At 49.7% G+C, this 10,141-nt stretch overlaps 2 protein-coding genes across 3 annotated transcripts in view; both read left to right on the forward strand.

The window, feature by feature from the left end:
- The first annotated feature begins 1,513 nt into the window (after positions 1-1,513).
- eno3 (enolase 3, (beta, muscle)) lies at positions 1,514-7,711 on the forward strand. Of its 2 annotated transcripts, none has more exons than XM_024264663.2 (14): positions 1,514-1,657; positions 2,936-3,025; positions 3,089-3,184; positions 3,258-3,316; positions 3,489-3,558; positions 3,865-3,998; positions 4,523-4,639; positions 4,717-4,822; positions 4,901-5,098; positions 6,332-6,408; positions 6,484-6,608; positions 7,175-7,283; positions 7,364-7,422; positions 7,495-7,711. In XM_024264663.2, exons 2-14 carry the CDS (start codon positions 2,941-2,943, stop codon positions 7,562-7,564), a joined length of 1,305 nt encoding a protein of 434 aa, XP_024120431.1. In that variant the 5' UTR covers positions 1,514-1,657; positions 2,936-2,940; the 3' UTR covers positions 7,565-7,711. The 2 variants fall into 2 exon arrangements, with proteins under 2 accessions (XP_024120431.1, XP_024120433.1); XM_024264665.2 differs by having other exon boundaries at positions 1,627-1,657; positions 2,940-3,025.
- Positions 7,712-9,195: 1,484 nt separating this feature from the next.
- Positions 9,196-10,141, forward strand: part of si:ch73-265d7.2 (C-type natriuretic peptide 2) — a 2,078-nt gene continuing 1,132 nt past the window's right edge. Inside the window, exon 1 of the mRNA XM_024264662.2 lies at positions 9,196-9,356. The gene's annotated coding sequence lies outside the window, so the exon portion shown is untranslated. The remainder of the gene's footprint in view (positions 9,357-10,141) is intronic.

The raw sequence follows: 10,141 nt of genomic DNA on the forward strand, positions 1-10,141 counted from the left end.
GCAGACGGTACTACAGTACAGCAGACGGTACTACGGCACAGCAGACATTACTAGAGTACACCAGACAGTACTACAGTACATGGAGATCTTATTTACATGAACTCCCCCAATCAAGTGTTGAAACGTCTCTATATCACTCTTCTGTACGATTCATCATAAGCCTCTCACTCAGCACTGTGAACGTCATACACGTGTGTACTGGTCAGCACTAAAACACACACTGGTACATGTTAATATATAAAGGTATTATGCATTTGCTCCATTTATATCTCTGTAATTACACCAAACCAAGAGAAACTGGACAGTATTTATTAGGATCACAAGAACAACTGACAGTACCAAGTATTCAGACAGAAGCTGGGGAAGTGGACTTATAGTACAGCAGACAGTACTACAGTACAGCAGACAGTACTACAGTACAGGTGACAGGACTATAGTACAGGTGACAGGACTATAGTACAGCAGACAGTACTGTAGTACAGCAGACAGTATTGTAGTACAGCAGACAGTACTATAGTACAGTAGACAGTACTGTAGTACAGCAGACAGTTTTATAGTAAAGTAGACAGTACTATAGTACAGCAGACAGTACTATAGTACAGTAGACAGTACCATAGTACAGCAGACAGTTTTGTAGTAAAGCAGACAATACTATAGTACAGCAGACAGTACTGTAGTACAGCAGACAGTTTTGTAGTAAAGCAGACAGTACTATAGTACAGCAGACATTTTTGTAGTAAAGCAGACAATACTATAGTACAGCAGACAGTACTGTAGTACAGCAGACAGTACTATAGTACAGTAGACAGTACTATAGTACAGTAGATAGTACCATAGTACAGTAGACAGTACCATAGTACAGCAGACAGTTTTATAGTAAAGCAGACAGTACTATTGTACAGCAGACAGTACTATAGTACAGTAGACAGTACCATAGTACAGTAGACAGTACCATAGTACAGCAGACAGTTTTGTAGTAAAGCAGACAATACTATAGTACAGCAGACAGTACTGTAGTACAGCAGACAGTACTATAGTACAGCAGACAGTACTACAATGTCACTGTGTGAGTACTAACTGCACATGTACAGATATATTTATCCTCCCTAAATGCTGCGGCTCTGATCCTCACCAGAGAAGTTCAGTCAAAGGTGAGAGTAAAGGGTAAGGTGTGTGTTTGTGTATATTTGTGTGTGACTCGGGGTGTTTGTGTCACTTTGTGTATATTTGTGTGTGTGGGGGTTGTTATGGGACTGCCCTTTGGAGTGGATACTGATCTGGTCTCATGTTCTCCTCCAGAGAACCTTTGACCTTCTCTGAGGGTTTAGGGACCGTCATTCTGGTTCTCGGTTTGTGTCTGTCATCAGCTGTTTTTTAAATAAAGTTTCAGAATGTAGGTGGGAGGGCGGGGCAGCTTCAGAATCTCGTCTCAGTGAACTCCTGACACCTGGAGAATAAGGCGCTGAAAACCGTCTGGGTTTTGGTTCTGATGGTTCCTGCAGTTTCCTCACATGCTGACGCTCCCTGTCTCACTGACCCCGCCTCCAGGGGGACGTCTCTATAAAAGCCCTGCAGGAAGGGCAGACAGACACTTTCCAAGTCAGCCGAAGGACCAGAGTCGACCCCCCTGCTCTCCTCCCTGAGCAACACCTCCCAGGTAAGTTCTGACGGGACCGCCGCACCTCGTCCTCATCGCCTCTCCTTCACCTCACTGTTTTTCAAAGGCGGAGGAGGAGGAGCCTCCGAGCCACTTCCTGTTTGTTCAGCTGTTAGTGTGCTTTAGTGTGAAGCTTCAGATCCGGGTTCTATGGAGGTTCTGGTCTCCTGAGGGGGGAGAACGTTCATGCTGAAGGTCACATTGCTGGAGGGAGGCAAACAGTGGGCGGGGCTCAAAGTCCACACATGCGTGTTCCTCCCTCTCTGTGGGGAGAGTCCGACTGCAGACAATTCCTAACCCTGTTCCTGAGGGGGGGTCCCAGGATGACCGCAGGAGAACTGAGTCCGAACCGAGAGGCTGAAGACCAGCTGCAGTCTGACAGCCGGTTATAAATACCCCGCCAGGGTGACTCCTTAAATAACTGCCCCCATCCTCACCAGCCAAGTCCTGAGACTGTCTGGTACTGCAGGGTCCACCTGCAGCCCGTTTACCTGAGCAGGTGAAGCTTCATTCCCCTCTGAGCAGACTCCAGTGCATTCACAGTCAAAGGGATCTGAGCAGGAACTGGTCTGGATCCAGAATCGGTTCAGTTTATACCTAAACATGACATGAAGGTGATGGAACGAGCTGCAGTCTGAGGTCAGACCTGCAGGGGGACCAAACAGGGGCTGGTTCTGATCCAACAGAACCTCCTGATGAAGCTCAGAGACGGGTTCAGGTCTGAGGTTTGAAGGGTCACTTTAGTAGCGAGTCCAGACGAGTCCAGACCAAAGACGGGTGAAGGTCTTCAGTCCAGACCAGTTTATCAGCTGTCAGTCACGCGTGCCTTCAAATGTCTCAAATACTAGCATGCGCGTGCACGTGCGTGTGCACAAGGAGCTCTGAAAGTAGGTCTGGTAAATGTCAAAGGCTGGTCCCCCCCCTCAGGCAGCACAATGGTATCTCCCTCCATCTGTTGGTCTGAACAACTGTCAGCTGGGACTGAAGGACTCTGATTGGCTGAACAGTGGGGCGGAGTTTCAGAGAGCAGTCATGGCGCTACACAGGCTCTGTGCTGCAGGTCAGACCCACACACACACCATTAACACAATCTCACACAGACACACAGCGATTCAGTCAGAAACTGGATTCTGGGTTTCTGGGTCTGAACTCTGCTGACACTCTCCACACTGAGGGCGGGGTCCAGTGCTGCACCTTGGTTCTGGTCCTTGTCTGGTACTGGTCTGGGTGGTTCACGGTCGATCTGGTTAACCCTCTGACACCACCCTCGTCTCTCAGCCAGGATGTCTATCACCAAGATCCATGCTCGTGAGATTCTGGACTCCAGAGGGAACCCCACTGTGGAGGTAGACCTGTGGACCGCTAAAGGTGAGGGAGCGGTTCTGCAGAATCACACCCACCGGTCCGGAAGGTAACACCCAGCTGTCTCAGGTCTCTTCAGGGCAGCTGTCCCCAGCGGAGCGTCGACCGGAGTCCACGAGGCGCTGGAGCTCCGCGACGGAGACAAGAGCCGCTACCTGGGCAAAGGTGGGAGGCCGGCAGGTGCGGTTCGGTCGGTGATGGTGGCTGTTTGGTTGGTGATACCGGTGTCTGTCTGCAGGAACTCAGAAGGCCGTGGATCACGTCAACAAGGAAATCGCCCCCAAACTGATCGAGAAGGTATGGACTGAGAGTCCCAGACGGTTCAGGTCAGACTGGGTCAGGACCGGACCGCCCGGATCAGTGATGAGGGGACGACCTGTACTGACCTGAAGGTCGTACCAGTGCAACCCCCACCGAGCCAGAACTGAAACCGTCTTCAAGCTGACGGTTCACACCTGTGTGTCTGCAGAAGTTCAGCGTCGTGGAGCAGGAGAAGATCGACAAGTTCATGCTGGAGCTGGACGGAACCGAGAACAAATGTACGCACCTGTCTTACCTGTCTGTCTCACCTGTCTGCCCGACTGTTTTACCTGTCCACCTCTCTGTCTCACCTCTCTGTCTCACCTCTCTGCCCACCTGTCTCGCATGTCTGCCCGTCTGTCTCACCTGTCCACCTCTCTGTTTCACCTCTCTTCCCACCTGTCTCACATGTCCGCCCGTCTTTCTAACCTATCCACTTCTCTGTCTCACCTCTCTGTCTCACCTCTCTGCCCACCTGTCTCACATGTCTGCCCGTCTGTCTCACCTGTCCACCTCTCTGTCTCACCTGTCTCTCTGCCCTGCAGCAAAGTTTGGAGCGAATGCCATCTTGGGGGTGTCGCTCGCCGTCTGTAAGGCTGGCGCTGCGGAGAAGGGGGTTCCTCTGTACCGCCACATCGCAGACCTGGCTGGACACAAGGACGTCATTCTTCCTGTTCCTGTGAGGGTTTGATCTGGGGGGAGGGGCTGGGTGTGGATCCAAGATGCATTTATTGAGTTGTAAAACTATTTTAACATGTGAGACTTCAAACACCAGCTGGTAATGTGTTAGCACACACCTGTGGTCAGGTGATGTCTGGAGGAAGTTATGACCTGAACCACCTCCAGGAACAGACCAGTTGGGAGGTTTGGAGATTTAGCCAGGATACAGTCCAGGTATCTGACCAGGTAAGGTCTTTAGGCTGACCCTGGACTCACTGGAGGATTAGATCTCTGAGTGGTCCTCTATGTTCTCTGGGAAGAGCAGGCAGTCTTTCTGGGCCTCTGTGTTCATTGTAGTTCAGGTTCCGCCCTGTACAGGTGACAGATAAGCTACAGTAGCAGCAAAGCCCATGAGTTTAATCCTTCTGGTATGTTTGAAGGTTTTGATTGTCATGACACCTCGCAGAACTTTGAAGAAGGTCCACAGTACAGCTGTCATTGTTATCGGATCTGCGAGGCCACTGATGCTCATGGTGTCTGCAGGCCTTCAACGTGATCAACGGGGGCAGTCACGCCGGAAACAAACTGGCCATGCAGGAGTTCATGATTCTGCCTGTTGGAGCCGCCAACTTCCATGAGGCCATGAGGATTGGAGCGGAGGTGAGACGACCTTTCCTTTAACCCAAATCCTCGCACAGTCTGATCCATGACCGGCGTGCTCCCTCGTGGTCGTTCAGGTCTACCACAACCTGAAGAACGTCATCAAGGCCAAGTATGGGAAGGATGCCACCAATGTGGGAGATGAGGGCGGCTTTGCCCCCAACATCCTGGAGAACAACGAGGGTGAGACTCTTCTGGGTTCGTGTTAGTTTCACCAGACAAAACTAAAGTGAGTGACGGCATTGACCCGCGTCTCTGCAGCTCTGGAGCTGCTGAAGTCGGCCATCGAGAAAGCCGGCTACCCTGACAAGATCATCATCGGCATGGACGTAGCTGCCTCTGAGTTCTTCCGCAGCGGCAAGTACGACCTGGACTTCAAGTCCCCCGACGACCCGTCCAGGCACATCACCGGGGAGCAGCTAGGAGACCTGTACCGCAGCTTCATCAAGAACTACCCCGGTGAGCCGGCGCCCCCTGTACTCACCTGATGGAACCAGACGGGTTGTTCAGGAACCAGAAGCTGCTGATCTGTAGATATGCTGGACTTGAATTCACTGGGAACTGGTGCATCTTTGAACATTTCCTTGGTGGAGAACCATTCAGTAGTTTTAACCAAAGTAATCAACCAAAACACCAAACATATCTATGGTAGAAAAACTCATCTCTGTACATGAATGATAAACAAACTACAATAACTGAAGGAGGTGAAGCTCAAACACTTCAGGTTCTCCGATGGAGGTTTAAAGAAACCCCTCAGTTTTCCACTGAACCAGTCAGATCCACTAGTCCACCAAACCAGACTGTAGATCTATCAAATCCACTAGTCCACTAAACCAGACTGTAGATCTATCAAATCCACTAGTCTTACTAAACCAGACTGCAGATCGATCAGATCCACTAAAACAGACTGTAGATCTATCAGATCCACTAGTCCACTAAACCAGACTGTAGATCTATCAAATCCACTAGTCTACTAAACCAGACTGCAGATGGATCAGATCCACTAAACCAGACTGCAGATCGATCAGATCCACTAAAACAGACTGTAGATCTATCAGATCCACTAAACCAGACTGTAAATCTATCAAATCCACTAGTCCAGTAAACCAGACTGTAGATCAGATCCACTAAACCAGACTGTAAATCTATCAAATCCACTAAACCAGACTGTAGATCAGATCCGCTAAACCAGACTGTAGATCAGATCCACTAAACCAGACTGTAGATCTATCAGATCCACTAAACCAGACTGTAGATCAGATCCACTAATCCAGACTGTAGATCAGATCCACTAAACCAGACTGTAGGTATATCAGATCCACTAAACCAGACTGTAGATCAGATCCACTAAACCAGACTGTAGATCAGATCCACTAAACCAGACTGTAGATCAGATCCACTAAACCAGACTGTAGATCTATCAGATCCACTAAACCAGACTGTAGATCTATCAGATAAACTAAACCAGACTGTAGATCAGATCCACTAAACCAGACTGTAGATCTATCAGATCCACTAAACCAGACTGTAGATCTATCAGATCCACTAAACCAGACTGTAGATCAGATCCACTGAACCCGTCAGACATGTTCATTTCACTGCAGAGTTTCTCTAATGCTGTCCGTGTCCTCAAAGATGAACTGAGGTGTCCACAAAGGTCTTCATACCACGTCTCTTATGTCTGTCCCTCAGTCCAGTCCATAGAAGATCCCTTTGACCAGGATGACTGGGAGAACTGGGCCAAGTTCACCGCTTCCGTAGACATCCAGGTGAGGCATCTGCTCACCTCCATTTAACACAGGAGGTTCCTAGGCTCACCTGTGGGTTCTGCTTCAACCCATCAGATTGTAGGAGACGACCTGACAGTGACCAACCCGAAGAGGATCCAGCAGGCGGTGGAGAAGAAGGCCTGCAACTGTCTGCTGCTCAAAGTCAACCAGATCGGCTCCGTCACTGAGTCCATCCAGGCGTAAGACGGCTGTCTGTCCATCTGTCTATCCCTCTATATGTCTGTCCATTTCTTCATCCATCCATCTGTTTGTCTGTCCTTATATCTGTCCATCTACTAGTCTGTCCTTCTATCCTTCTGTCTGTCCATCTGTTTGTCTGTCATCCATCTGTTCAAAGTATCTCCATCCTCAGAAATAAAAACCAAGTGACCAGATGAAACAGTTCCATTAAATTTGGTCAATTTGACCAAACTTGGGACCAGTTCCCACCAGCATTGTTGGTAAATGTCAGATTTGGCTCCGCCTCCATAACACTTCATGTTGTGTTAGTTATAACTGGAAGAAAACCACCTGACCTGATCAGTCTGCGTGAAGTCCTGTTGAAACAGACAGGGGGCGCTCTCTGGGCCTGGTCTTTTGGTTTTAAACTAGACAGAGGCTTTTATTTTATAAAGCACTCTCTGCTACCAAAGTGCAAAGAGTGTTTTATCAATAAAGTTTGGTTTGAATTGATGGATGAAGAACAGAAGACCCGGAGTGGGATCGGTGGCGGTCCGTCCTCCTGAACCGTTTGCCGTGTTTGCAGGTGTAAGCTGGCTCAGAGCAGTGGGTGGGGCGTGATGGTCAGCCACCGCTCCGGCGAGACCGAGGACACCTTCATCTCTGACCTGGTGGTCGGACTCTGCACTGGACAGGTACAGAGACTCGTGGGTGGGGCTTGGGGCGTACCTGTCACAGGTGAACTCACCTGACGTTCTGTCTTCATCCTTGGCAGATCAAAACTGGCGCCCCCTGCAGGTCGGAGCGTCTGGCCAAATACAACCAGCTGATGAGGTAAACCATTCCTGCCCTTCAAAATAAAAGCCTTTCAGAGTGAAACCCCATCTGAACCCCTCCCCCCTGCAGGATTGAGGAGGAGCTTGGAGACAAGGCCAAGTTTGCTGGGAAAGACTTCCGCCACCCCAAGATCAACTGAGGCTCCACCCCCTACCCTCTGTTGCCATGGCAACTGACTGACACCTGATGCCTCCAGCATCAGCCTGTGGCCCCGCCCTCCCTGCTGTGATTCCATTCAGATGTTTTTTTACAAAAACACAGAATAAACCTGATCAATAGTCCCGTTTGTCTGAGTGATCACTGAGTATTGATTGATTCAGAGAGACGCCGTTTTCCCGCAGCGCCTGAAAGCACCACACGCCACACTGGAGAATGGTCTCTGCTGAATGTCAGTGAGCAGCACGCTCCTCACCCTCAGCAGGAGTTATGTCCCCACGGGCACGCTCACGTGCACGGGCGTGACGTCAATGCTGATTGGCTGAGGAGTTTGGGGCGCCGGCAGGCTGTTGCCCGGCGATGATCAGCAGCCGTGCAGATCCTGACTGGAACGGCCGTTTCTCAGAGTTTAATGACACCCCCACTGAGGGGGGGGTCAGGTCTGCTCTGTTATTCAGTCTGTGTTACAAGTATTTACGTGGAACCAGAACCAGAATCCAGGCTTTCCTGGGGTCTGAGTCACATGACCTTGGATCCTCCAGGATTATGGAAACTCTGTGAATCCAAACAGTTTTTCAAGTGCAGAGAAAGATGGATAGAATCCTGGAGCTGAGACCCCCGGAGCTCCTCTATACTCCTCCATGCTCCTCATTCTCCTCATGCTCCTCCATGCTCCTTCATTCTCCTCCATACTCCTCACTCTCCTCTATACTCCTCTATACTCCTCATTCTCTTCTATGCTCCTCCATACTCCTCCATACTCCTCATTCTCCTCCATACTCCTCATTCTCCACCATACTCCTCATTCTCCACCATACTCCTCATTCTCCTCCATACTCCTCCATACTCCTCCATTCTCCTCCATACTCCTCATTCTCCTCCATACTCCTCATTCTCCTCCATACTCCTCATTCTCCTCCATCCTCCCGCATATTCTCCTCCATACTCCTCCATGCTCCTCCATGCTCCTCTGTGCTCCAGTAGAGGAGAAGCTCTGTGGTCACAGGCCTGTCCAGTCAGCTGACTGGTGTGTGGTGGTGGTGGGGTGGGGGGTCGGGTATATGTGCGTCAGATGATGTCGGGGGTTCAATGGGGGGCAGGTCTCGTCTGTCTGACACAAAGACGGTGGGGGGGTCATTAAACCCCCTCCCACACCTTTCCCTCATGAAGCATCTCCTCCTTCCTCAGAAGATGCTTGGTAACGATGGAGCCGTCTCCACGGCGACGCTTCATCAGCAGGTCAGAGGTCAGGTTCACAGGCGCTCCGGCGTGTGTTTGGGCAGAATTCTGTCCTCTGATTGGCTGAACGAGCGCCTGCAGAACCTGGAGCCGGGACTCCTCCCACAAACCTTCCACCTGAGGAGGACTTCCTCCTGGAGCAGGTCCTGCAGAGAAGGTCCAGGTCAATCTCCCTAATGTCCTCCTGCACCCGGTCCAGACCTGGACCTTCATCCGTGACGGTTCCTCAGACGCAGCAGGACGTCCAGGAGGCTCCGGTCAGAGCGTGTCCACTCAGAGGTGTGTGTGGAGGGGCGGGGTTACGTCGCCGGGGGCGACAGCACAGAGAATGTGTGACATCACGGCTCTGAGTTGGATAAAAGTGGGACTCAGCTTTTGGAGGCAGACTTGGACCCGTCCTCCCCGGGACAGAACCGACCCAGCTGACAGCTTCGTGACTTCACCTGAGACCAGTACCAGCTCTTTCTGGACAGGAACCGGATCCTCTGGTCCTTCTGGACTCCTGCAGACTCTGGAGCCGGCGGGTTTTGTTCTCGGTGAGTTTGTGTCTCGGCGTGGAGGGGATCCATGTGGACTTTAGTCTGCTGGAGGACGCAGAGATGATTCGTGTGAACATCGGCGCTCCTGCAGAGCAGAACCGCCGACATCATTACCAGCATCTACATGAGCCCGTCTCTAAAACATTCTCACAGACATCAAAGTCTGCGCAGTACAATTTATGAAAGCTTCAAAAGTTTAAATGTAAGTTTTTTTAGATGAATTGCGACAAGTGATAATTCTGATTTTATTTTCAGAATAAAAGTCCATCTAGTTTTGTTATTTTGTGTTTTTAAACTTTATTGAATCTGAGGTTGTAAACGTTCTTAAGGTACCTTAACCCCCAAAATCCATCATTACTAAACAGAAACTCTGACAAGTGAGTGATCCAGAATATTCTGGTGTGTGAGATACAAAGAAGATCATTGGTGACCTAAATAATCTGCTTTAGAGCTTCTGAGTTGGAAATGCAACTGATTTAACTTTTATTTAATGTTTCATTTTTTTAAATTGTCTGATTGAATTCTGACTATTCAGATGGATTTCTAAAGTGCAAAATATGATTCATTTTTGGATGGTGGATGAATGATGGATGATGGATGGATGGATGGATGGATGATGGATGGATGATGGATCAATGGATGATGGATGGATCAATGGATGATGGATGAATGATGGATGATGGATGATGGATGGATGATGGATGGATGGATGATGGATGAATGATGGATGATGGATGAATGATGGATGATGGATGGATGATGGATGGATGATGGATGGATGG

This window comes from Oryzias melastigma, linkage group LG18 (assembly GCF_002922805.2).
Source record: "Oryzias melastigma strain HK-1 linkage group LG18, ASM292280v2, whole genome shotgun sequence".
Classification (NCBI taxonomy): Eukaryota; Metazoa; Chordata; class Actinopteri; order Beloniformes; family Adrianichthyidae; genus Oryzias; species Oryzias melastigma.